General features: G+C 51.5%; 1 protein-coding gene across 1 annotated transcript; it reads left to right on the top strand.

Moving 5' to 3' along the window:
• On the top strand, positions 1-27,779 carry AS3MT (arsenite methyltransferase). Its single transcript, XM_054035627.1, has 11 exons — positions 1-55; positions 1,151-1,191; positions 3,279-3,406; positions 4,216-4,366; positions 5,302-5,438; positions 9,675-9,744; positions 10,985-11,066; positions 13,019-13,150; positions 15,490-15,632; positions 16,316-16,450; positions 27,460-27,779. Exons 1-11 carry the CDS (start codon positions 1-3, stop codon positions 27,556-27,558), a joined length of 1,173 nt encoding a protein of 390 aa, XP_053891602.1. The 3' UTR covers positions 27,559-27,779.
• The last annotated feature ends 39 nt before the right edge of the window (positions 27,780-27,818 follow it).

Raw genomic sequence — 27,818 nt, 5'->3', positions numbered from 1 at the left:
ATGGCACGTGGCAGCTTTGGCACGGTGCTCACGGAGCCGGACAGCGCGGGGCTGGGTGAGACTGCGGGGAATGAGGGGCTGGGGAACAAAGGGGGCGGGGCCATGAATGGGGTTGGGGCGTGGCGGGGGAACAGGGGGCGGAGCTAGGAAGGGGTTGGGGCGTGGCGGGCTCATGCTGGCAGGGAGATGGGCGGGAGGGGGAGCGACTCCCTGGAGGGTTCCTTAGCTCCGCCCCCTCCGGAAGCGGAAGTCCCGCCTCTCTCGTAGCCCGCCCCGGACCCTAGCGCGGGGCGGGGCGGGGGCAGGGTCCGCTGTCCGTCAATGCCACAGCCGCCGCGAGCAGTACGCGCCGCTGGGGGCGGGGCCCGGGCCCTCCAAGCGCCCTCTGGGGGTCGCCTGGGGGCATTTCGCCGGGGGCGGGGTCTCTGGGTGGAGGAGGGGGTCTTGGCGGGGCGGGGTCTCTCTGGGAGGGGGGTGTGTCTCTGGGGGGAGGGAGTCCCAGCAGGACAGGGTCTCGGGGTGGGGGAGGGTCTCTGGGGGGAGGGGGTCCCAGCAGGACAGGGTCTCGGGGTGGGGGAGGGTCTCTGGGGGGAGGGGGTCCCAGCAGGACAGGGTCTCGGGGTGGGGGAGGGTCTCTGGGGGGAGGAGGGGTTGTCTTGCGGGCTAGGGGTTTGCCCCCCAGGAGGTGTTGCGGGGCCCCCCCAGCGCAGCATTCCCCTGGGCGGTTAGGGGTGCTTGCTTGGTGCCACTCTCTATGTGGGCTCGAGGCTGCAGGGCCGCCCGGGGGGGGCAAGTGGGGCAATTTGGCCCGGGCCCCGCGAGCCCTGGCCGAGAATCCCTTTCCTCACCCGGCGGCGGTCTGGGTCTTCAGCGGTACTTCGGCGGCTGGGAGCCCTTCAGTCGCTCTGGGTCTTTGGCGGCATTTTGGCAGTGGGTCCTTCAGTGCTGCGGAGCGACGGAAGGCCCCCCCCCCCCCCCCCCCCCCGCCGCTGAAATGCCACCACCGCAGACTCTGAGCGCCGCCCGGTGACTACAAGCTCCCCCGCTTTGCCCCAGGCCTCCTGAATCCTCTGGGCGGCTCTGCGAGGCTGGCACCCATCACTGTAGCATCAGGTCCCCTGACTCAGGCTTCTGGTTATTCTCCTTGCAGTGGCTGCTCCATCTGGAGAGCAGATTTACAGAGAGGTGCAGGTAAGAGCGGGGATGAAGGAGCGGGCACTGCGCTGGAGCTTGCCCCATTGACTCCAGCTGCCCTTCCCGCCCCCCAAACGTTACACCTGAGCCATAGGCAGCGCCTTGCTCTTGTGTTCGGGGAGGCTGGGCGCGAATGCCGGAAGTTCCCTAGAAGTGGGAATGGGGCTTGGACTGTGGCCTCGCCTTCTGCTCTGCTTCTGCTTGTCCTCTTCTCCCCCAGGCTGCCCCACTCCACCTCTTCCTATCCCTGCTTGCTCCTCTCCTTCACCAAGGTCCCGCTGGCCTGCTGCTCGCGCCTCTCCAACCCCTCCCCCGGTGAGGCACAAGCAGCAGGTGGGGGGGAGGCCTTGGGGGGGGGGAAGAGGCCAGGCGCTGGTGGAGTGCGGCAGGGCCACAGTCTGGGTGCCGGTAGCTCCCCCACTTCTTGGGAGCTTCCGGTGGTGGCGCTCCAAAGGCAGCGGGGCGGCCCGCCTCCAAAGGGAGGTGCACCGCATCCAGCATTTCTTGCCCTGTTTGGGGAGGCCCAGCCTCCGCAAGCCTCTTATACCTGAGCCCTGGTTATAGCAGCATGCAAAGTGCTCCCTCCCTGATGGAATACATCCGAGAATACTGAAGGAGCTAACTGGCCGTTAGTGACTATCTTTGAAAGCTCATGGAAGACCGGAGAGATTCCAGAGGACTGGAAGAGAGCAAATATAGTGCCCATGTATTTAAAAAAAAAAAAAAAGTGTGTGTGGGGCGGGGGGAATGAAGACAACCTGGAAAATTACAGATCAGTCAGCTAGCTTCAGTATTCAGAAAGATAATGGAACAAATAATCAAGTAGTCAGTTTGCAAACAGGTAGAAGATAAAGGGACAAGTAACAGCAAGAACAAATCATGTCGAACCGACCTAACAGCTTTCTTTGACAAGGTAACAAGCCTCATAGATAGGGAGGAAGCGGTAGACGTGGTATATCTTGACTTTAGTAAGACTTTTCATAACTGTTGCTCATGACCTTCTCGTAAACAAACTAGGGCAATACAAACTAGAGGGAGTTGTTATAGAGTGGGTGCATAACTGGTTGGAAAACCGTTCCCAGAGAGTAGTTATCAGTGATTCACAGTCAAGCTGGAAGGGCATAACGAGTGGGGTCTGGCAGGGATCAGTCCTGGGTCCGGTTCTTTTCAATATCTTCATCATTGATTTAGATAATGGCATAGCGAGTACACTTATAAAGTTTGAGGATGATACCAAGCTGGGAGGGGTTGCAAGTGCTTTGGAGGATAGGATTAAAATTCAAAATGATCTGGACAAACTGGAGAAATGGTCTGAAGTCAATAAGATGAAATTCAATAAGGACAAATGCAAAGTACTCCACGTAAGAAGGAACAATGAATTGCACACATACAAAATGGGCAATGACTGCCTAGGAAGGAGTATTGCGGAAAGGGATCCGGGGGTCATAGTGGATCACAAGCTAAATATGAGTCAACAGTGTCACTCTGTAACAAAAAAAGCAAACATCATTCTGGGATGTATTAGCAGAGCTGTTGTAAGCAAAACATGAGTAGTAATTCTTCTGCTCCACTCCATGCTGATAAGGCCTCAACGGGAGTATTGTGTCTTGTGGCACATTTCAGGAAAGATGTGGACAAATTGGAGAAAGTCCAGAGGAGAGCAACAAAAATGATTAAAGGTCTAGAAAACATGACCTATGAGTAAAGTGATGCACATTGGAAAACATAATCCCAACTATACATATAAATGAAGGGGTCTAAATTAGCTGTTACCACTCAAGAAAGAGATCTTGGAGTCATTGTGGATAGTGCTCTGAAAACATCCACTCAATGTGCAGCGGCAGTCAAAAATGCTATCGGAGTGTTGGGAACCATTAGGAAAGGGATAAAAACTAAGACAGAAAATATCATATTGCCTCTATATAAATCCGTGGTATGCCCACAGCTTGAATACTGCGTGCAGATCTGGTTGACCCTGCAAAGAGGAGCAAGAGTAACCCCGGGGTGGGGGCAGGGCGGTAACTAGAATCCGTAGGCTCTGGTGGGCTATGGAGACATACGGACTTTTTGTGTTCCCATCTCAGGATTATTATGGTAAAGAGTTGCAGAAATCAGAGGATCTGCAAACCAATGCCTGTGTCACCTTGGCCAGGCCTTTGCCCACGTTCATAAAGGAAGCTCTGAAGTGTGTCCACGATGATGTTGTGTCAAGGTAAAGAATTGACAATTGACGCCCTAATAGCGCTTCACTCACTGAAACCGCCTCGGCCCAGTGGAGTCGCTCTATCCAGAGAATACAATGGGGAAGAAAGTAGCCAGTTCATCCTTGTACGTCTCTCATAATTTCCCAGCTGGAGGCAGCCTACCTCCACCACAGTCCTTGAGGCCTGGAGGTTGCCAGCTCAAGGGAGAAATTCCTGCCAAAAAGCAGAGGCAGAGAGAAACAAATGCAGTTTGGAGCTTTAAAATGAATCAGTTAATTCCAATCAACCTTCGTAACCATTTCTACACACAAAGTCATTAATTTAAAGTTACAATGAGCAGCAAATGTTAGGAAAAATTAACAGAAAGAACATTAAAGGTAAAAAGCTCCCCATAAACCCTGTCCATTCAAATCTGGAGATGAAAAGATAAGCTAATAGACATAAAACTGTCACTCTCCTTATAGTTCATATATCCCCGATCAGAAATCCATTAAAAACCTTTGCTCTAATCTCCAAGGTCTGGCTACAGGATGTTTGACCAGAAAACAATTTCCTTGGCCTGTCATTTTCTTTGTTCACCAAGAGCCTTTGGGCACATCACACATCTGAGTGCCTCAGTTTGCCCAATATAAAATGGCGATAAGCAGCGAGGCTTAATTAATACATATCTGCATATGTGAGTTGGGTGTTCCTGATGATTTGCTCTTCATGACACGTTTTCATCCATCCCATCTGAAAATGCCCTTCCCTTGCATGCTGAGGTGTGGTGAGACCCTGTGGTTCCAGAATCACTGATCTTGAGAGTTTCTTCCCTCAGGTACTATGGCTGCGGTCTGGTGATCCCAGAGTGCCTGGAGACCTGTTGGATATTGGATCTGGGGAGTGGGAGTGGCAGGGATTGCTATATGCTGAGTAAACTAGTTGGGGAGAAAGGGCATGTCACTGGAATAGACATGACCGACGCCCAGGTATGTTTCCGAATTGAATAGTGGTAATCAAAGTCCGGGTCTTTATCTTCATGGCTCTCAGCTTTGGAAGCGAAAATAACTTCTTCCCACCAAGGCGGAACTGCATGGTGCTTAGAGTTCAAAGTCGATCCTTTGGTATATGGGGACTGTCCGGTGTAGGGGGTTCAGCTGTATGCAGATAGTAACCGTAGCTATTCGCTTTTAATAATCTTATCTTCATGCAAGCTACAAGGTTTAATGCAGTGCACGTGTGGGTCGGGTTTAAGTACCCATAATGCAAGGCACTGAATGATTGTTTTTTAGCTGCTTGGTCATTGAGAATCCTGCCTTTGATAGAGTCACTGAGAGAAGTAATTTCCCCACTCTCAGCTTCTTCTAGCCCTGTTAGAGACCAGTGTGTGGAAATGGGGTAAATGTATTTTGCCATTTATCGTCTCACTCCTTCCACCTTCCAGACCGTCACGCAGCATGCGATATCCTGTACGGGGGGATGCAGGGATAATACCCTGCACCATCAGGCATGAGACACTGGTATGAGTGCTGGTCTCTTGCCGACCTTCCCAGAGAGTGCTGTGGTGAAGACAACGTGCACAGCCCCTTGCTGGGCTCTATGTTGATCAAAAGTCTTTGCCAGTCCCACGCTTTGTTGATCAAATAGAGACACTCCCCACCCACCCTATCCCTGGCCAGTACGAGACTTGGTCTTGCCATTTGTTGGTCTCTGTATGGAATACCATCTGCTTTTCTTTGGCCAGGAGATTTGGTAGCCATGATCTAGGACTCAAAATGGCTGGGGTTGGGGGGAAATAAAGGGAGATGCTTAGGGGCCTAATGAGAATATGTGGGCCCTCTGGCGCATGAAGGGGAAGAGACTTTAGAAACACCTTAAAGAGTTTATGTAGTTTACAGCCTGCTTGTTTGTTTCCCTCCTCCAGGTAGAAGTGGCAAAGAAGCACATTGACTATCACATGAAGAAATTTGGCTACCAGGTGCCTAACGTGGACTTCATCCATGGCTACATGGAAAAGCTGGGAGATGCTGGCCTTAAAGACGAGAGTTATGATATAGTTATGTGAGTACCATTCTCAGAGCTCCTGCAGGGGTCTATACAATAGGTTAGGTACTTGTTTCTTGTGCATCAGTGAATCCTGTCCCTGCCCAAAGTTTTAACTCTTTGGGTTTCAGTTTAGGGATGTACGCTGAAGAAATGTACCATAAGCACTAATCTGAGGCCTGGGTACCTGGCTGGAGTTTTGTGTCATTCAAACAAACAGTGCCCACAGAAAGGACAGGTGGCTGGATCCAGTCAAACTAAAAAATGAAACATAGTCTCAAACCATGTGGGGTCTCAGAGCCCAGGATAGGGCTGGGGATAGGAGGCAGATCAGACTTGTTCCATTTATTGATGCCTCTAATCGAATGTCCTTGACCCTTGTCCAACAGAGTCATTGGCTTTAGCTGTAATTATTGAAGGGAAAATGCCAAGTTAACGTCTGGCCCAAAGAAGTTTAACAGAATATAAGATGACTAGAAATGTCCCTGCGTTTGATTTCCTTTTTTCAGGTGCTCAATGGAAACAGTTTTGTGTTAGCATTTAAACAGCCCTAAGTCTGCAGTGTTTGCAGCAGGGACACTACAGCATTGGGTTAGTACGTGAGGATCAGAAAGTAAAACTGACTAGACGCACATGTTAAATTGGCCAGACTGGTTTCACTGTCCATGGGATGCAGTAAATAAAGGGACGGCCAAAAGGGTGAAAAATGATCTGATGCTTCATTTTTGGTAATTTCAGGTGATGGTATTACCCAAGGGCACCAGTTAGGAGGGGCTGGGATAGGCGGGAGTCCCTCCCTCCCCCGAGTTTCGTACAAGAGGTGTGCAAGCTCCCAGGTGGAGCTCTTAACTACAGCACAGCATTAGTGTGAAACCTAAGTTCTGCAGAGGGGAGGTGCCCCTGGGGCAGGGAGTCAGTATTTTGTTTACAGACAGAGGCAGGGTGATTAAGATAAGAAAGGGCTGGTGATTAAATTAAGGATCTGGAAGTTTAGCCTGTAAAAGAGCAGGAGTACTTGTGGCACCGTAGAGACTAACAAATTTATTTGAGCATAAGCTTTCGTTGGCTACAGCCCACTTCGTCGGATGCATAGAATGGACCATATAATAAGAGTATATATAAACATACAGAGAAGATGTCATACCAGTTCTAAGGCTAATTAATTAAGACGACCCATTATCATCAGGAAAAAAACTTTTGTAGTGATAATCAAAATGGTCAAAAGAGGAATCCCTCTATGGGGGGGAGGGGTTGTTTTAGAGGGAACACGGGGTCTCCGAAAAAATACAGCAAAGCACTGAGCCTAGCTTGTGTTCAGAAAAGGGGGAGATTTGGGGGCGTAGGTGAAAAGAAGGGGTCAAACCCAGGGAACGGCTAGCAGTGTATAGAGAAGTTCCCGCTCTATCTGTGGTACTTATGTGGCCCCATCACTATAGTATCTGAGGCTGCACCTCACAATGTCTAATCTATTTCCCTCCCAGCCCCTCGGTGAGGTAGAGCAATGCTATTATCCCCATTTTACAGACGGGGCACTGAGGCACACACAGACTAAAGGCCAGATTTTCAAAGGTATTTAGGCACCTAGTGAGAGTTTCAAATGCACTTAGAAGGTTAGGTGCTTTGTAAACCCCATTAGATGCCTAGCTGCATCTTTGGGTGCCTAAAAACGTTTGAAATTCTGTCCTTAAAGCACTGGCCTGGGGTCAGAGAGGAAGTCCATGTGGGGAGTAGAACCCAGGTCTTTCAGGGCTAGCTCCCTATCCAGCCCCTCTCTCCCTCCCTGTGCTGCAAAACCAAGAGGACTTTGATAGATGGGAGCAAAACCAAGGCGGCCAGTTCTCTGAAAGGGTCCCAGGATGGATGCCATGGTTGACAGCACGAAAAGCAGCACCGAGGTTAGGAAGGATGGAGAATGAGAGGAAATCACTTAACTCCCGAGGGGTGACAGGTTCTCCCCCATGCTGGGCTGTACAGCAATGGCTCCTGTGCAATTTTACATTTTAACTGGAAACCATTTTGTTCAGTCATTTTTTGTTGAGTTTGAGAAAAGGAAGGAATGAGACAGGGCTGTATGAGTATCAGATGTGTGTATGCCTCAAATTCTTAGGGTCTCGGCTGTATTCAGGCCAATTCCAGAACGAAGAACAGAAACTGCCTCCACAGAGTCCATAAAGTCAACGATTATTGTCATGATTTGTGTTATTCACTGGGCACCATCTGTGTGCTCGGCACTGTTCAGAATATGCCCTGAGCCAAGGCATGTAAGCTGTGTAACTCTGGATAAGATGGCTCAGATAGCTAAGTATGAAGTGTATAGTTATTGACCACACTGTGATGTTTATATCTATGAGTGGAGGCACTGATGACAATAGAAGTTTTAGTTGATTAAGGACTAGAAGATTTGACCCTCCAACTTTCTTTCTAAAGGAAGAGCTGCCCAGAGCTCCCATGCCTGTTTATTTTCCTTTCCTGCCTGCAGTGGCCCTGATACACCTCAGAAGTCTATTTTTTTTCCTCAACTTTAAAATATAGAATTTTCTTGGTGTTTGGTTTTACATATTCTCCTGTGAGAATTGCAACTCAGTCGCTGTACTGTTGTGTTTAAGAGCCTTCTGGAAAGTAACTAGCCTTTAAACAGAAGTAAAAGCAGTGCTGCCAACTCTCATGATTTTGTCATGAGACTCATGATAATTGTTTTCCTTAAAGCCCCAGCTCCTGGAGTCAGGTGGATATGTGATGATTTCAGCCTTCATTCTTAAAGAAAATGAAGTTTCTAGTCCTTGTGGCTGTGGAGAAAGCTTCAAATGTGACCCCAGTGCACCCTGAAGGCTCAAAAAGCAGAAGGCAAATAAAAAGAACCCCGAATCTGTTATTTTTACATAATCTCATGATTTTTGGTGAGCCTGGCTCAGGATTTTTGAACATTTGGGATTGGCAATACTGTGAAAGTGACTTGAAAGTGTCAGTTTCACTCCTGTTTAAGGCTAGTTTCTAGTCTAGTATTTGTAGTGAGGTAACACCCAGAGGTGAAAGTAAGCCGGTACGGGCTGGTGTGATGTACTGGTAAGAAAGTGGCCGCTAGTACGGGCGATAAAGTGCTGCCGCAGCAGCGCTTTAAGCACCGTACCGGCAGAGCTGCAGACGGGGTGGGGGGGGGGGAAAGGGGCAGCTGTCCCGGGGCCTGGCCATTTAAAAGGGCCCGGGGCTCCCAGCGAACACTGCTGCTAGCCTGGGGTTCCGGTGGCGATTTAAAGGGCCTGGGGCTCCGGCTGTTAACCCGGCAGCGGCTGGAGCCCCAGGCCCTTTAAATCACCACCGGAGCCCCAGGCAGCGCAGCCTGTACAGTGCTGAAGGGCTGGCTGGGGGAGTCTGGCCCCAGCCCTGCCCCTTCCACCTGAGGCTCCGCCCCTTCCAGGGGCCCAGAGCTGCCCCCCCCCACCTTGCTCAGGATGCTGGCTGCCCTGCATACTGGTAAGTCCTTTAAGTTACTTTCACCCCTGGTAACACCTCTAGAGCCCCAAGCAGATGCAGTCTAAACTCATGGGGCCTTGCCCCTAGTACAGAGGTGGGCAAACTACGGCCCACGGGCCACATCCGGCCCGCGGGACTGTCCTGCCCCACCTCTGAGCTCCCGGCCAGGGAGGCTAGCCCCCGGCCCCTCCCCTGCTGTCCCCCCTCCCCCGCAGCCACGCTGCCGTGTGGGGAGCACTCTGGCCCAGGGCTCCTGCTGGGCTGCGTGGCTTGCGCCCGCCCACCTCCCAGGCTTTCCAATAAGCCAGTCCTGCCACTCTGAGTGGCATGGTAAGGGGGTGGGGAGCGGTGGGGTTGGATAAGGGATAGGGAGTCCTGGGGGGCAGTTAGGAGACAGGGAGCAGGAGGCGGTTGGATGGGGTGGAGGTTCTGGAGGGTGGGGGGAGCCGTCAGGGTACAGGTAACCGGGAGGTTGGATAGGAGTGGGAGTCCTGGGGGTCCTGTCAGGAGGCAGGGGTGTGGATAGGGGTCTGGGCAGTCAGGACAGGGAGCGGGGGGTGGGAGGGTGAAAGCCTTGAGCCTTGCTGAAGGGTGGCTGAGGACGCTCCAGTCTCCTTTGGGGGATGTGAAAGGTGTCCAGGCATCTGTTACTCCTGCCAGTGGTCCAGATCAAAAGCTGCGGCCCAGCTGCAAGGTCAGGCCTAGCCATTTGTTCTAGTCTGACTAAAACCCACATTGCTTTCCTCCTCCTGGTGCCTCACTGGGCTTTTATCTCCTGTCTAGCTCAAACTGCGTGATTAACCTCTCGCCTGATAAGAGAGCAGTCCTGCAGGAGACCTATCGAGTGCTAAAGGTAACCCCAGAGCGGGCGGGTGTGTGTGTGTGTGTGTGTGTGTGTGTGTGTGTGTGAGAGAGAGATCATGATGGGGTTTGGGGAGCAACACTGGATCCCATCCTGCCTTTTAGGGTGCGAGGGGTCAACAGACAGGCAGCAAAACACAACACAGGCCCAGAGAGACTTCCATATGAGGAGAGAAGAAGAATTCTGGGGCTGAGAGAGCAGGGAGGGAAAGGGAGATCCTGGCTTCATTGAAGTCAGTGGGAGTTTTGCCTTTATCTTCAAGCTGGCAGGATTTCACCCTGCATGACATTAGGGAGGCAATAGAGATACTCAGACTAACAATGGGCATCTGTTCTCCCATTGTTATAAACCAGGGGGGCGACCAATGATACAGAACAACAACACATTAAAGATTGGCATACCTTTTAGCATAATGATCAGTTAACTTGCAGAAATCATTGCCACAAGATATCACTGAAATCAAGAGCTTAGGAGAGTCCAAGAAACGGATAAATGTTTATATGAATGATGAAAGGAGAAGCCAGCTGCTAACTGATGAGTGGGTGATGAGCGACTCCCTTTCTAGGCAGATTGTTCCGTAACTGTCCATTTTCCCACCTTCCTCTGAAGCAGTGGTACTGGCCACTGCTAGAGACGGGATACTGGTGTAGATGGACCATTGGTCTGATGCAGTGTAGTGACTGCTTTGCTCCCTTGCTCTCCTTTTGTCCATGTCCTCTCCACCATCAAATAGTAGATCACAATTGGAAGTCTTTGCCCATGAGGCCCAGACGGGCAGGTTGAGGGGGTGCCCCAGGACTGGGCCAGCAGGGGGTGCTGCAGGGCAGGACTGGCTGTATTGCCAGAGCTGTCAGGGAATCTTGCCCAGCACCTGTCTGCAATGTGCCTGTGATCTCAGCCTCTCCGTCCCCGAGCACCATGTTCACACTCAGCTTATGAAACAAAATGAGGGTGATGGTGGAATTTAATCTGGGTAGAGCCAAAGGTGGTGAGGGCAGAGGAGTTGTTGCTCTTAATTGATTACCTTGGAGACCTTGACTCATTGGGCTGTCTGAGTGCGCTGGCCAGGAATGCTCGGGCAGACACAATAACTCTGGAATAGACAATCGCGTTGGTGGCAAGGGCAACCCCAGCCGAGCTGCCCTGTCTGTGTTCTCTGGCAAACGCTGTCCCTATCAGGGGCTGGTGTCATTTTTAGTTCTTGCTGTGGCTAAGCATTGCTCTTTTCCAGGCTGGCGGAGAGATGTATTTCAGCGATGTCTATGCCAGCTGTGACCTGCCTGAGGACATCAGGAAACACAGGGTCCTCTGGGGTGAGTGATTTTCTTACCTGACCTGAGGCAATGAGGACTAGTGGTGTGAGCTGGAGGCTGGGAGTTAGGAATCTGGTTAGAAGGATCCCCTCCCCACATGCTGCCTCTTGTGTCCCAGGTGCCTGGGAACCTGAACTGATACCCTTAAACTTTCCCGAATGAGATCTCTACCCAGAACTGATAGAATTTCCCAGAATGCCCTGTCCCATCATGCACTGCGGCTCACTAGGGCTGTCAAATGATTAAAAAAATGAATCGCGATTAATCGCGCTATGTCAAACAATAATAGAATACCATTTATTTAAATATTTTTGGATGTTTTCTACATTTAAAAATATATTGATTTCAGTTACAACATAGAATACAGAGTGCACAATGCTCACTTTATATTTATTTTTTATTACAAGTATTGCACTGTAAAAAGCAAAAGAAATAGTATTTTGCAATTCACTTAATACAAGTACTGTAGTGCAGTCTCTTTATCATGGAAGTTGAACTTACAAATGTAGAATTATGTACAAAAAAACTGTATTCAAAAATAAAACAATGTAAAATTTTAGAGCCTGCAAGTCCACTCAGTCCTACTTCTTGTTCAGCCAGTCGCTCAGACAAACAAGTTTGTTTACATTTGTAGGAGATAATACTGCCTGCTTCTTGTTTACAATGTCACCTGAAAGTGAGAACAGGCGTTCTCGTGGCACTGTTGTAGCCAGCATTGCAAGATATTTATGTGACAGATGCGCTAAAGCGTCATATGTCCCTTCATGCTTCAACCATTCCAGGGGACGTGTGTCATTGCTGATGACAGGTTCTGCTGGATAACAATCCAAAGCAGTGTGGACCAACACATGTTCATTTTCATCATGAGTCAGATGCCACCAGCAGAAGGTTGATTTTCTTTTTTTGGTGGTTAGGATTCTGAAGTTTCCTTATCAGAGTGTTGCTCTTTTAAGACTTCTGAAAGCATGCTCCACACCTTGTCCCTCTCAGATTTTGGAAGGCACTTCAGATTCTTAAACCTTGGGTCGAGTGCTGTAGCTATTTTTAGAAATCTCCCACATTGGTACATTCTTTGCGTTTTGTCAAATCTGCAATGAAAGTGTTCTTAAAATGAACAACATGTACTGGGTCATCATCTGAGACTGCTATAACATGAAATGTATGTCAGAATGCGGGTAAAACAGAGCAGCGGACATACAATTCTCCCCCAAGGAGTTCAGACACAAATTTAATTAATGCATTATTTTTTTAACAAACGTCACGAGCATGGAAGCACGTCTTCTGGAATGATGGCCGAAGCGTGAAGGGGCGTACGAATGTTTAGCATATCTGGCACATAAATACCTTGCAGTGCTGGCTACAAAAGTGCCATGCAAATACCTGTTCTCACTTTCTGGTGTCATTGTAAATAACGAGGGCAGCATTATCTCCTGCAAATGTAAACAAACTTGTTTGTCTTAGCGATTGGCTGAACAAGAAGTAGGACTGAGTGGACTTGTAGGCTTTGAAGTTTTACTTTGTTTTGTTTTTGAGTGCAGTTATGTAACACAAAAAAACTACATTTGTAAGTTGCACTTTCACAACAAAGAGATTGCACTACAGTACTTGTATGAGGTGAATTGAAAAATACGATTTCTTTTGTTTATTATTTTTATAGTGCAAATATTTATAATAAATAATACACATTGTGATTTCAGTTACAACACAGAATACAATGTATATGAAAATGTAGAAAAACATCCAAAATATTTAATAAGTTTCAATTGGTATTCTATTATTTAACAGTGCGATTAAAACTGTGATTAATCACAAATAATTTGTTTGAGTTAATTGCGTGAGTTAACTGCGATTAATCGACAGCCCTGTTAAAAACCTGACAGCAGGCTGTGTGCCACTCACTGTGCCCTGGCGTGGCTGGCTGCTTGATGCGTGTAATTACTCTGTGATCATAGGCGAGTGCCTGGGAGGAGCCCTGTGGTGGAAGGACCTCTACAGAATTGCTGAGGAAGTTGGATTCTGCCCACCGCGCTTGGTGACTGCCAGCCGAATAACCATCAATAACAAGGAACTGGAGAGCGTTGTCGGTGAGTGAGTGCCATGGGCAGAGCATTGACCCCTGGTCCGCCCTAGCAGTACGGGCTGGGGTTCCATGGTCCTGCTCTAGGATAAAGCAAAGTGGTGTAGCCTCAGGCAGCAAGAGTCTGTCTACCAGACATACCCCGGAAGCCCCACTGATGGACCAGGGCCCCCACTGCGTTTGGCTCTGTAAAAACACAAAATAAAAAGGCGGTCCCTGCCCCGCAGAGCTTGCAATCTATATGTGCTGTCGTCTACAGCAAATGAACAGTGCTTGAGCGGGGAGCGCGCCATTGACCACAACCTCAGCGAGCCTTGACTTCGTTTGATAGCACCGAGACTAGACCTTGCTGTGGGCGATAGGAAATGTAAATGTAGAAAAGAGACAATTGGGGCTTTTTTTTTTTTTAAAAGCCCAAGAATAGAAAAGACTAAATACTCCAGCCCATAATACGGCTGTGAGAAAGCACAGGATGAACCAGAGCAATGTGCTGTTTGTCTCTAGCAACAAGTTTGCCCTTCCACAGCACCCTTTGTCCTAGGATCTCAGATCACCTTCCAGGCAGCAATTCTGCCTCTCGGCACCCCTGAGAGGTAGGTAGGGATCACTCCAGCCCTCCGTGGAACTCAGCCAGGTGTGGAATGGAATGCAGCCACTGTTTAAAGTTTGCTTCCATTCTCTGACAAGAGGGACCTATCATGAGGGGCCATGTTTGGGGGTCAGTGCTTCCAGATCCAAACTGCTGGCTTTTCTAGCTGCTAGCCCTGCAAACTTAGCCTGGGATCTGAGAGTCACGTGGGGCGGTTTCCCTCTCACACATCACCAACAGTAAGAATGAAGTGACTGGAGTTTAATGAACAATGGTACTGATGCGTGAGGCTTGCCGCTGGAGTATGATCCCCTCCAGGACCCTAGGTACGTACTCAGGCGGCTCGTCCGTCCCACCACAGCTATGCATACTCGGTGCGTGCTCATCTCCCTGAGCTGGAAATGACACTTCCCAGCTGCTGTGCAGATGTCCCCTTAGAAGTACTTGAGTTGTATAGCAGCTTTCTCACTAGTCTGCCATCTCTGTTCTATCCAGTTCAGGCCCTAGACCAGTGGTCACCAACCGGTCGAATGTGATTGACTGGTTGATCCTAGAGACTCTCCCAGTTGATCGCGATCTCTGGTGGTGTAGCGGGTCTGCTGCTAAGGCAGGCTCGCTCCCTCCCTGCCCCGGCCCCACACCGCTCCCGAAAGTGGCCAGCGCAGCCCTGCGGCCCCATGGTGGGAGAGGGGGAGAGAAAGGGCAGGTGTCTTATCATGCTGCTCCTGCCTGCAAGCACTGCTCCTGTAGCTCCCATTGGCTGGGAGTGGAGAACTGTAGCCAATGGGAGCTGAGGTGGGTGGTGCTGGCAGAGAGGGGCAGCACCTGGAGCCATGTGCCCCCCCCCACCCCACCCCCGGCCACAGGGGCGTGTTGGCCCCTTCTGGGAACAGCGTGGGGCCAGAGCAGGCAGGAAGCCTGCCTTAGGCTTGCTGCGCTGCCGCCTGGGAGCCTCCCATAGTAAGTGCCGCCCGGTGGGAGTCTGTACCTCAGCCCTGAGCCCTCTCCCAGAGCCTGCACCCCAAACCCCCTCCTATACCCCAAACCCCAGCCCTGAGCCCCCGCCCAGAGCCTGCATCCCAAACCCCCTTCTGCAACCATGCCCCAGCCGTGACCCCCCCTCCCAGAGCCAGCACTCCAACCCCCAGCCCTGACCCCCGCCCAGAGCCGACCCGCTCCTGCACCCAAACTCCCTCCCAGAGCTTGCAATCTACCTCACCCCCTCCTGCACCCTTACCCCTTGCCCCAGGCTCAGTCCAGAGCCCCCTCCCACACTGCGAACCCCTCGGCCCCAGCCCGGAGCCCACACCCCCTCCAGAACCCCAACCCCCTGCCCCAACCTGGTGAAAGTGAGTAAGGGTTGGGGAGAGCGAGCGATGGAGAGTTGGGGTGATGGAGTGAGCGGGGCGGGGCCTTGGGGAAGGGGCGGGGTAGATCCTGGGTTGCCCTTACATTTAAAAAGTGATTTGGGACATAAAAGGTTTGGAGACCACTGCCCTAGACTGTGGCCTGGGAGAGATGGGCACTGATCCCACCTCTGCCCCAGTTTCATCAGGTGACCAATGGCAAATCACTACCTCACTCTGTACCTCCGTTTCCCCATCTGTAAAAAGGGGACAATGATATTGCCAGACTCCCAGAGGCGCTGGGTGGAGAAATCCCGTAGTGCTGAGAAGATGCTTCATGACTGTGGTGCTGGGAGAGGTGGGTTAATACTGAACTAAACAGTGTAAGATCACCTGGTGTTTTGCTTTCAGGTGACTGTCAGTTTGTCTCTGCGACTTTCCGTCTCTTCAAAGTACCCAAGAAAGGCCCAGCCGAGCGGTGCCAGGTCATTTACAACGGCGGGATCACTGGGCATGAGAAAGAGCTGGAGTTTGATGCCAATTTCACATTCAAGGTACAGGGAAGCCCCCCAGGCGTAGTTAATCGCCATGCCTGTGTCAGCTTTACTGCACCTCCGCGCTGGATCTCCAAGGCCAGAGCTCGTGGCTCGGCTTACGCTTCCCCTTCTGCACTCTGTGATGGCAGCATGGCATGGCCTGCTGCTCAGCAACCCTGTACAGAAGGGGCCTCGAGCGGAGGGGGTCCTAAATACAGCAACGCAGCTTTATCCTGTATCGTGGAAACACTCAACGCAGGGGAAGAGTGGCAGGGAATGGAGAGAGGTTGGCCAGACACGGGGTGGCTGTTCCAGATGGCGGGAGCTGCAGAGAAGAAGGCTCTTGCGCCACTAGCGGCAAGTTTGTGTGATGGGACCGAGAAGAGGCCAGCACAGGATGAATGGGGAGGGGAGTAGAGAGGCCAGGCCTGTGGTTTTGATCAGGGCAAATCAAAGGAGGGCCTGGGGAAAAGAAGCAGCGTGATTCTGAATTAGATCCCAAAGTGACTGTGAGCAGTCAGTGGGGTTGTTTGCAGAGCTGCTGCGCTGGGAGGACTCCTGCTTCGATGGCTTCCCTTCAGCATTGCAAACGCTCATGCCCCTAGCCCGCTCCCCCTCTCACTACAGAGCTGGCAGCATGGTGGGCGCTGGGTCCTGCCGCGTTCTTCTCGGCTATGTGTGACATTCCCTCTGTTTCCCAGGAAGGGGACGTTGTGGAAGTGGATGCAGAAACTGCAGCCATTTTACGGAGCTCCAGGTTTGCCGAGGAGTTCCTGATCCGACTGGCTGCAGGGAGGGCGCCGGCACCTGGGGGCTGTTGTCCTGCAAAAGCAAAGGTTAGTGACAAGCTCGGTGGCTGCTATACCTAAGAGTCTCCCTGTTCATGCCACATGGGCAGATTTTCCTGGCTTCAGTGTCCCTGCTTCATGTGACATGTGCCAGTGAATAATCCAGTTGGGGTCTGAATGGAGGCTGGTAGTGGGGAGAGTTCATGGCGTCAGCTGGTCCCATTGGATGTCCAGCTCCTGGCAAACTGGGACTGGCTCAGAGCAGAGCTGGGCCAAACCAACTCCCAGATTTTCCCTCCTTCCCCCTCCCTGTCCCATGTCTGGATGTGGGGCCCTTCCCAGCTCAGGTGTGGCCATGCAGAGCCCTACAGCAACCCAGTTAGCCAAGGCAGTTCTCCAAATCAAAGTCTGGTAGGAGCAAGGCTCGGAGTCAGCTTCTCTGGTGATAAGCAGGGCTAACCCCACTCTGGCTAACAGAGGGCGGTGGTTTGAAGCTGCGCAGGGTCTGATGGATTAGGATGCGGGGGGAGGGAGTGCAAATGAAATACAATTTGCTCCATCCATGCGCAAACAAAAGAATTTATTCCAGGTGTGTCTAATTATATAAGATATAAAACTGAGATCCTGGCCTCATGGGCCATTAAAGAGCTTCTCATGGCCCTTTTAACAGGGCTGGGGGTCTTGACCCCAGTGCAATTTGATCCTGCTCCCCCATACAGTTCCTTACTTTTCCCCTGCTACATACATTGGATACAGCGTGCTTCATTTCCTTTAGTCCGTTCTTGTGCATTGTTTCTTCGGCTTTTTACTGGCAGCCACGTTCTGCCCCAGCGATGGTTGCATTTCCGCAGCGGATGAAGTAATCCCTATAGGATTACTTTGCCCGTCAGTCGAAGTTGCAAAGCACCCTGGGATGTTCTGGAACAGAAGGTGTCACAGAATGTTGGTGCAGCTCATAACTGCATCCTAGATAACTCTAGACTTTAAGCTGGCTTTTTCCTGATGGGCCGTCTGAGGAGACGCATTACTGGAAAGTGGGAGTTCTGGCTTCTTCTCTGGCTGACCCGCACTGTGGCCTTGGACAGGTTGCTTTTTCTCTCCAGGCCTTTGTTTCCAGACCTCGGAGGAGGTTGTGGTTGAATTAGCTGAGACCCTCTGGAGGGTGTTGTGGACATCAAAGAATGACTTCTCTCTGGCAGACTAGGCTCAGAGAAGGCCTCTCTTTTCAATCCAGAATTCAGTGCTGGGGAGAGGTGCCAGCCTGGTACCCTGATCTCTGCTGTTCTCCACTGAGCAGGTCCAGCACAGACTTCGGTGTGACTTGAAGGAGCCCTTCTAGGGGCCGGAAGGATTTTTTTCCAAGCTTCATTCCCTCCTTGGCTGCTCCACTGAGCCTGCCAACACAGGGACCTCTTGGGAAGGTGGGTGGTTTGCCCAGAAGCAGACACGTATCCTCCCTGTACAGCCAGGGGAGTGCAGTAGCGACTCTTAAGCAAATACAGCCTAAGCCCGTCTGCCATCCATGGCCTTGGCAGGGGAGGTGCTGGCATTATTCCCCCTTTGATCGAATCTGAGCTCCAGCCAGCCTAAAGAAAGTGCTGTGATTCGACTTAGGAAGCGTCTGCCTCTGTGGCAGTGGCTGGTGGGACGGGCAGAAAGCTCTTGGCATGTGTGTAAAGCCAGGACTGGGAATCCTCTTTGCTTTGGCAGGAGCTGGGGGGGGCCTGTGAGCAGAGAGGAGCTGCTTCCGGCTGAGCAGCACTCAGTCCTCGCTGTTTCGCTGCTCCCGTTGAACCTGCAAACAGTGTTACGGCTTCCTTGCTGAATTGCATTATTGATGCTCCCTGAACTAGAGTAAACACAGCCCCAGGGGCCCTCAAGGGAGTTACCCAGCGGTGAATTGGGCTCATGGGGGAAGGAGATAGGAAATCCCTGCGATTATCTCTTGCTGTAGGAAGGGATGCTGGTGACTCAGCCGGGGGAGCTCTTCCCTCTCAGTGTGGACCCTATGACCTAGCCTAGTGGCAGGAGGTGCTGTCCCAATGCCAAAACTTGGTGCTAGGGGGCGCTGTGCTGCTGGAGATGCTAATAAACCCGAGGTCCTGACCAACAGTGCGTCACAGAAGCCAAGGAATTTTTCCAAAGTACCAGAGTGTTAACCTCTGTATGGTGGGTTAATCACAGTCTGCCTTGCAAAATTCCCCCTGTAATTTCAGTTGGCTACAGCATTCACTTCCTGTCCTAAATTATAATCTAGTGCTATTGCATATCTGCACCTTCCCTCCCAGCCAGAGGTGGCTGAACTAATATGTGGAGATATACCTCTCTCATAGAGCTGGAAGGGACCCTGAAAGGTCATTGAGTCCAGTCCCTTGCCTTCACAGCAGGACCAAGTACCATCCCTGACAGATTTTTGCCCCAGATCCCTAAGTGGCCCCCTTAAGGATTGAACTCTCAACCCTGGGTTTAGCAGGCCAATGCTCAAACCACTGAGCTCTCCCCGCCCCCTTGCCTGGCTCCCTGCATATCATCTGTATTAGCTGCAGTTTGCAACTGTGCTTTGGGATCCATTTGGGCTATAAACTGTGAGATCCTCATGTGTTTGAATGTGCCGTTTGTTGTCAGTAGCTACCGGTGTGGTGCTCTGCTCTTGTTCAATGATGATAACAGTCGGCTGCGTGCGTGTTCCCTCTGTGTGCTGCCCCGGCTCTGCACAGCAAACCCTGAGAGAACCCCCAAAGACCAGAGACTCTAGTAAGGTACGAAGGAACCCAAGCCAGGTTATTGTTAAACGAAGCACAGTAAAAGTTTCCTATAGACTCTACAGGATACACTACGAATGTGTGTCCCCTGGCAATGGACTGGCTCAATCAGTGGCGGGACTTTCCACTGCCCCCTAGGCCAGACAAAGATGTGCACTCCGGGACCTACTTTTATACAGTTACAGGACAGATTACTCATCCCTACTGACGTATTGAGGTACAGCCCCTTGGCTCATTAGGGTGCTGTCTCCCCCTTTGATCATGTTGTTTCAAACAAACAGATCTATCCATCATGCTGTCCTTTTGACCGTCTTTAAGATGCACCTGCCTGTTCCTTGTTATGTCTGTGGAATGTCCTTGTATCGGGATGTCCAGGTGCTATCTTGGCACGAGTTCCTCTTATTAGCACTTATATGTGAATGCGCCTGCTTCTAACAACCCTCTTCTCGCCACCTTCTGTGAGCGGGGGCCTGCCTCTGGCTCACAGCCCAGCTTTTGCTTAGTAATGCCTGGAAGTACTTTGGTTCAGGCTTCAAGCCTCAGACTGGGCCTCTGACACAAGAGTTTGTTTCAGGGCCTCATCTTACTACACCGTTAAAGCCTGAGGAGTTAATAGTGAAAGAGGTTTAAGTACAGGAATTAAGACTGTGATGCCAGCTTGGGATCCTTAAGGAGAAATGTTTAGGAGCGTGTGAAACTGGGATGCTTTGCCAGGCGCTAATGCACATCTCTGAGCTGCAGGGAGGGGGAAATCAGAGTGCTGATCTGGAGTGAGGGAACACCCCCCCCCCCCCGTGCTTTCAGATCGGTCATGGGAAGCGCAGGGCAGCACAAGCAGACTTCTCTGGAGCTCTGACTCGGGAGAGGGAGCTGAGAGGCCAATTCCCCAGTAACATGTGGCCGCATGTAGGAGGCTGTTGTTAATTTAGGGTTAGCGTGTGCTGGTTTTTTTGCAGCATGCTCTTTCATTCCTGAAGGCCAGCTCCACCCACACCCCATGCAGATGCATATCCAGCTTGCTTATGGGAGGCTGACCCTAGCCTGCCAACCCTGACTCCACAGCTTAGAGCTGCTTTATCTGCTGAAAACTGCTCTTCTCCTCCTGTCACCTTCCCTTCAGCCTGCAGATGGGCTGACGAGTCCTTAGACCTGCGCGAGTCCGTGAAATGGGAATAATTGATAGGGGAAGATGATAAAGCCAAGCAGCTGTGTGTCCTAGAAGTGTGGCCTTGGGCGTGCTGGGGGAGGGGGAGAATGTTCTTATCATGCTCCAAGCAGGAGATGTTTTTCAGATGAAGGACTGTACTGGAGGGAGGTTTGTTTGCAGTGATATTTTGTAGGCTCCGTCCTCCTTATAACGACTTGCCATTGGGCACTTAAAGCAAAAGGCGCATTCGCCAGCAGAGCAGGGCCCTGAGGTTCACAGCAGAACTGTACCTGGCCTACCCCGATGGAGGGACTCACCCTCAACTGAACGGCACTCGCTAGGCAGAGAACGTGGGTTCCAAAGCCCCAATGAGTTGAAAGAGGCTGGGGACAGGTACTTGCACCTGGTGGTGTGGGCCCTGTTTAAGGGTCCTAGACACCATTTGACCCTTCCCCTCTCCACGGTATAATAAAAGAGCTAATTTAAACTCCATTGAGAGTCTTGTTACACTGCAGACCTGAAATCACTGATACCTAGGTCTAAGTATTACACACACTGTCCCAAAGTAAGTCTATTGCAAGTGTGCACCAGCAGTGAGGCTCCCCCACTCTCAGTTGTAATCACTGAGAGCTGTGTTAAGTGGGGGGCCGTGAAGACATCTTGGCGAGTGGCCAGGTGGGCGGCTGGTGGAGAGGGCCAGAACTGAGCCCTTCAGAGAGGTGCAGCAATCGACTGTTGGGGTGACGAGTGAGTGCCCGAGCAGGGGAGTGTGTAAGGGTGCCTCCTGACATCCTCCCCTCCCCCCCGACTTACACACAGGGTGGGAGGTGAACTCTGCGGATGAACCTCTGAGCTCTGGAGCTGCACTGGCCAAGGACAGCAACTGTGAGTGGGGTGCAGAGAAGGGACAGGCATGTTTGGGTTGCTGGACTTAAGAACCTGAGGGCTCATGGTTTATGTTTGAGCCCTAGTTGCAGTGTTTTCCCAAATGAAAGCTGTTACTTCCCTCCTTTTATTAAAAGGTTTTGGTACACTCAGACTCTGTGCTTGCGAGAGGGGCAGTATTGCCTCTTAGAGGCGCCCAGGGGGTGCTGTGTAATTGTCCCAGGTCACTGGGTGGGGGCTCAAGCCGGTTTTGTGTTGTATTGTTGAAAAGGAGCCCCTAGATACCAAACCTGGCCCTGGTTACTGCCGGCTCCACCTGGCAGAAGGGTTACACAAGCATTGCATATATCGATCACGCTATTTTCATTGGAACCTTCCTCCCTTTGTTGTCGTCATTTCTTACATTTCTTTAATTTAGGGCCTGACCCTGGAGTGGTGAGCCGATGGGAGCTGAGGCACTAAGTGCCTAGCAGTTCTGAACCTCGCTTTTCAGGTCAGGGACCATATTGGGGCTTCGTGGGGTAAAGCACTGTGCAGGCCAGGAGCTCCGTGGAAATATTTAACTGATTGTTCTTTTTCTTTTTCTTTTCTTTTCTTTTCTTTTCTTTTCTTTTCTTTTCTTTTCTTTTCTTTTCTTTTCTTTAACAAACCCTTAATTTTGAGCTCAGTTAGCCCAGAGAGCACCCTGCCTCCTTTGCAGGTCCTTCCGTTGTGCTTCATTAATTTTCCTAGCAATATGGGATGCTGTCAAAATACGGATAGATGGCTTGATGATCACTATCCCCTGCCTTGTCTGTCCGGGAAATCTCTTCTCCTTTCTCGCCTAAATGATCTTAGGCCTCGCTCATGCTGTCAGCTCTATGTGGCCAGACCCCCGCATCCGTGTGGCTCTGCATGGAGACAGGGGTCTCCCCGCCCAGAGTTTGGTACAGAATTTTGCCCTTAATCTCACCATAGTAATATTCAAAGCCCTGTTGCAGGAGGAGCTCTCGCTGTTTTATCACCTGGAAAACACTTTTGGCAACAAACAACAGAGGGTCCTGTGGCACCTTTAAGACTAACAGAAGTATTGGGAGCATAAGCTTTCGTGGGTAAGAACCTCACTTCTTCAGATGCAAGTAAAAGATGCAACTTTGGGCAACACCACCCTCCCACCAGCCAAGCCAAAAGAAAAAAAATGACCAGCCAGTAAGAGTGGAGCAAAAATGGCCAGCCAATCAGAGGAGGGGGAAAAAAGCCCAGTGACACAGCTGTGTGGCAGTATTGCCTGGCAATTGACACCTGGGGGGCCTGCTGTCCTGCCTCTAGAATCTGCCCTGCGGTGCCTATAACTGTTCACTGCTCCATTGAGTCATTAGATAGGTCCCATCAGTCACAACTACCATTGCTTTTCTCTGGATGTTTTCAGTCTATTGGAGGGGAGGCTATTGAAACTGCCAAGAGTGTTGTGGGGAGGGGGACACTGGCTTTGCAGCTTGTCTTTTGTTTTCAGGCCCTATATGCAACAGCTGCACGTTCAGCAGAGAGCCAGAAAAGCATCACCCCTCTTATAGTCTGGGTTAGTAACAAGGTAATTGCAAAAATAATGCCGTATCAACCCCTGCCTCAACTTTCTCCCCAGACTGGGCTGGGCCCAGGGTTTCTTCCGTTAGCGTCTCTCTGTCTCTAACCCTAGCTCCCTCCATTAGATGGCTACTGATGGCCCCATGAGTCAGCACTTGTTAACCTCCAGGGTGCTGATGCCTGCAGGCTGGGGCCAATCGGGGAGTCCCCCACGTTCAGTCCCTGATGTGTACTGGGCTGGGCCCCTCGCTTTAGCTCTAGTGCCAGCCAGCCCTGTGCGGATACACTTTCTCCGAACACTTCCTTGTTTCTGTCTACGCTGCAGTCAGAGCGGTGATTGCAGCAGCATGTGTAGACGAACTTGAGCAGCTTGAATCGAGCTGGAGGGAGTGCCAATAGCAGTGAAACCACAGCAGCACAGGCTCACTGCCCGAGTGAGTACTCCGGGTCCCTGGTGGGCTTGTGCCGCCCGGCTTCACTGCTCTTGGGACAGGAGCCAGCTGGATTAAAGCGACTTGGGTATGTCTACACGAGCTGCAGCCACACCCCTGATTGCGATGTAGACATATCCGTCGTTTAGAAACAGCGCCCCTCCTCTGCCATCTTACTGGCCCACTCCCTGCAAGAGCAGTGCTGTCCTGATCCCCACACGCCACCAGGGTTCTATAGTATGGGATGCTGCCGTATTATTGCTATACGCTTTGTTTGGCTTCTCTGTAGTTTCTCACAAACCCCTTTTGGTTGTCACAAACTTAAATAGCTGTTAACGTGCAAATGTCCGTAGGAATTTGCCAGGTCTAGTCTGTCTGAGTGGGCAGTAATTGATAACTGGATCGTTTAGTTATCTGTATAAAAGTCCAGTCCTCTAGTTCTGGCTCAGATTTCAGCACCTCACAGCTTGTGCTCGAGAGCTCCCATGTTCTGAGGCAGGCAGTGGCGTGGCCCTGAGGATGAATCCGGTTCATTAAGCGGGACTGGTGCCAATACGGCCCCTGTGGGTAACCTCTGTAGGCAGAGAGGCAGCAATTCTCTCTTCTGACTCATCCCTACCAAGGCTTTGCTGCTCCTCGCCGCGGGAGCGGTGTGAGTAAATGTGGGCAAAGCGCTCCACTGTGGACGTGCTGATTGCGAGGCTGTTGTTTCCTTAGTAGTTTCTTGTGCCCGACACAGTCAGACTCTTGGGAAGGTCAGTAAATTAGAGCTGCTGGGCCCTTCTTCGCTGCTGTTTATTAACTCTTTCTGAAAGCCCCTTAGCTTGTTTGAAAGGCCAATTAAACCATCCCGGAGGTGTTTACACGAGTGGGCTGAGAAGCGGGATGTTCATGATTCTCTCCATAAATACACTCCATCCGTTTTCGTTTTAGCGAAGTGAGCTCCCCGGCCTGACGCTCCCTGAATCCGTTCACCCAGGGTTCGTTTGTTTTGAGCTGGGCACCAAGTGGGTGACTTTCCATTCTTCTGAAACAAACTGTTTGTAGGGAGCTGGGGGGAGATTCTCAGCGGCACAGATGGGAGTCAAGCACCCAACTCCCACGGACTTTTGGTGCCTCTGAAACTCAACCCCCCCTGTACTTTGCACTTCTCTGGAGACTCCCGTCCATGACTGTCGAGTGCAGTCCAAACGTGAATTAACCCTCATACAGTTCTTGGGAGAAGGGTGAGTTGCATCACCTCCATTTGTACAGATGGGGAAACTGAGACACAGAGTGGGGAAGCAACTTGCCTAAGGTCACGTGGCTGCAGAGGTGGGAATAGCACCAGATATTTTTCTTACCAGTCCCTGGTTCTAACCATTAGACTTTGCTCCTGACCTTACACACCTTTGTGGGAGCTCCCCTGACCTTGCCTTTCAGCCCCTTCAGAACCATCTGACCCTGATGATCCATTTGCCCCTGAGTGTGTGCTGTAGCCCTGCCGTAGATTCCTCTCTCTGTTAAGGCCAGACTGGTTTAAAAAAAAGAAAACAATGATGCCCTGGGGACTGGAATTTCCTTGGCATCCTGTGAAAGGCTCTGTCACATTCATCATGCTTGGGAATGACAGGCTGGACCATTAAAAACCTCCCAGCCTCCCCCTGGGAGCATAGGAGGCCAGATCTCATGCACAGCACTGAAAATATTCAAGTGAATTGGAGAGCTGATGCAGGTGGCTGATAGGCTGCGGGGCTTATCGGAGGGGAAAGATAGGCCCTTTTCAGAAAGGAATGTGCTCAAGGGACTGGGGGCTTCATAATCGCTGACCTTGCTGCATTTGGCACGGGTGATGGAGTTGTTTCTTAAAGGCACAGGCACATTTTTTCTTTCTCTGCCTCTTCGTGGCAACTAAGCAAAGCAAAGCCCCACAGATCATTTGTAACTGGGTGCAGATATCATGCCCCAGGAGCCCCAGCTAAGGATGGCATTGTGGGGGGGAGGGGGGTTCTTTGTTGATTTCTTTCCAGGAGTGTATTTTTGCCAGTATTGTCTGACGCACAGCTCAGGCAGCTGGTGCGGTGGGCTAAGGGTTAGTTCTCCGCTAACGAAAGAATCAAGGTGTGCTTACTGGCCAGCCAGCAATGGCAGGGATCTGCAAGTGGAGCAGAGGCTAATGCCACTGGTGACAGCTCGTGGCTAATTAGCCAAAACAACCAGGGGAGGCTGGGAAAGCAGCTAGGAGAAGCTTTCTTCAAGCCTTGATGATAGGGTAGGGCTAAAGGAACTCTGTCTGTACTTTAAAGGGAGGAAGGATGATACCAGTACAGGCATGGGAGCCAGGCAGGCTAGAATCTATTCCTGACTTTGCCACCGCCTCCCTGTGCTGCCTTGGCTAAGTCACTTCACCACTTCGTACCCATCTCAGCAGTCTTGCCAGCTCTAGTGATTTTATTGCTGGCCTCGCAATATTTGATGTTTTGCTTAAAGCCTTAGCTCCCGGAGGCAGGTGATTCTACGCTTTTATTTACAAAGACGTTTCTAGCCCTCCTGGTCGCAGAGAAAAGCTCAAAAAAGTGATGCCTTACGGGCTTCAAAAGCAGAAGCAAAAGAGATTTCCAAATCTGCTGATGCTGTGGGTGGCAGGGGCTGACATGGGGTTGGCATCTGCCACGTACCTCCCTCCGCCCGGGCGGGGAGACTGTTAATAACTGAAACAAGGAAACCCCTGACTTCACAGTGCGAGGGCCAGGGCACGTTGCGGGGAGGGGAGATTGGCTGGGTTAACTCCCAAAGGGCGGGCTGGGGGGTAGGTGGGATTCTTTTTTACAAACCCTCCTATTAACAGAAACATGTAAGGAAATTACAGCTCCTCCCCCTGCAATGGGAACTGGGTTGGGTTCACCTTTCCCTGCAGCGTTCCCCTCCTGAACTTTGGGCTGGTGCCTGAGACCCTGGGCTGAGCTCTCCAAACCAATCAGCTTTCTCCAGCACCCTAACTCTGGCCCACGCGGTGGGTGAAGAATTCAAATACCTTCAGCCCTGTGGCCTGCTAATGTCCCCTCTCCTCTCAGGGGGATATTGCACCTGGCTAGGAGCTTAGCATCTAGATAGCAGTGGCTGATGTTACAGTTTGGCTTCCCGCTTCCTTCCTGCTGAGACAAAGTTCCCCCAGCATCTCTCCTTTTCCTACTGGGACTGGATTCCCCTCCATGAACCAAAAGAGAGCACTGTGGGTTTGGCTCAGCCCTGCACGTTGCTGTGGTCTGGGGCACTCCTCCCAGGCGGGAATCTGAACAGTCGGATTTGGAGAGAGTCATCGTTGATTGACAGAGCTGCCAATAGGCTGTGCAGCGTCGCACGCTCCAGCCTCATGGACTCCCATTGCCCATGCAGCTACCTCTGGGGTGGAACGCTGCAGGTCACGTAAGGATCTGAGCAGTCCCCTGTGATGGTGCAGGACGGGCAGCAGAACGGGTTGTATCCAGTAGAATCAGCAGGGCTGCTGAAATATGCGGGGTGCAGTTACCCACAATAGGATTGGCTGGCAGTCCCATATGCTCTCGTGAGAAGTAAGTATGGGAGAGGGAAGGGTGCCAGTTACTGCCGCACCACCACAGCTGTGACGGATGCTTGGAGGGCGCCCATCTAAGGACTGACCTCACCCCAGCCTGCTTAGCTTGAGTGCTGATGCAGTCACAGCCCAGGTGGAGGGAGCAGTGTTATGGTTTGTCTGGTTGCTGACAGCGTCCTCGGGGCTGTACGCTCCAGCGCGGCCGACACGGTCCCCGCCCACAGGAGCATACAGCCGCCAGCCAACTAGCTCAGCGGCACAAAATCCCCGTGGCCGGGCCCCTGGGGCTGACGTTTGTGACTCACCCTGTGCCGGTGGGGCAGCTGTTGCGAGGCTCAGAGGAAGATATGTGGCTTTATGAGGAGTGGGAGGGGAACAAAGAGGGAGGTGGCTCTGTGAGTGCCCAACAATCAGATCCATGTTAAAAAGCTGTGGGAACGGGATGGCAGGAAGGGTTCGGGGATGCGCTCGCCAGCCAGTTGAAGAGGGGGCTGGACAAGCACAGGAAGGGGTCCCATCCAGTCCTGCTCAGCCAGAGAGAGGACGCTAGCAATACTTGGGGGGGGGGGGGGGGAGACTCCATGATGGTGGGACAATGGGGAGATTCCCAGGAATTCACAGCCCTCCTCCCAGCGCCAGGGAAAACCACCTGGCAGTGGCAGCCTTTCCGGCCCCTTCAAGTCTGATTTAGTGCTGTTTTTGTTTCCTTGCTATAGGAAAAGATCGTTGATCCATTCCAATTAGTGGAGCGGCTGGAAGCAAAGGGCCTTGCTCCCAAGCCAGCCGGCTGCTGTGGCCCCAAAGGGTGCTGCTGAAAAGCTGAGCGTCTAGCAGCAGGAACCAGCAGAACAGAGGCTGAAGAATCAGAGCTGTTTTTGTTACTCATCGCTGAACAGCAATTAAAAATTAATAACGTCGGTAACGCAGCTGAGCCCTTCACGGCTTCGCAGCGCTGCGCAGGTACTGCGGAATGAGATGAAATAAACCCCAGCTGTCCCCCAGGCTCCAGTCCTGGTGCATGGCTGCAATCAGAAGATAGCGGGTTCATTTGTACGCGCCATGTTAATTGTTCAGA

This window comes from Malaclemys terrapin, chromosome 7, assembly GCF_027887155.1.
Source record: "Malaclemys terrapin pileata isolate rMalTer1 chromosome 7, rMalTer1.hap1, whole genome shotgun sequence".
NCBI classification, from domain to species: Eukaryota; Metazoa; Chordata; order Testudines; family Emydidae; genus Malaclemys; species Malaclemys terrapin.
The sequence above is the reverse complement of the archived record's forward strand: the minus strand, read 5'-3'. Positions and strand labels throughout refer to the sequence as shown.

Excerpts from the sequence above, each read along its gene's own strand:
- AS3MT (XM_054035627.1), top strand. The coding sequence starts at position 1 with ATGGCACGTGGCAGCTTTGGCACGGTGCTCACGGAGCCGGACAGCGCG. Across the intron at positions 11,067-13,018 it reads GAAACACAGGGTCCTCTGGG|GCGAGTGCCTGGGAGGAGCC; the intron begins GTGAGTGATTTT and ends CTGTGATCATAG. Across the intron at positions 15,633-16,315 it reads ATGCCAATTTCACATTCAAG|GAAGGGGACGTTGTGGAAGT; the intron begins GTACAGGGAAGC and ends TCTGTTTCCCAG.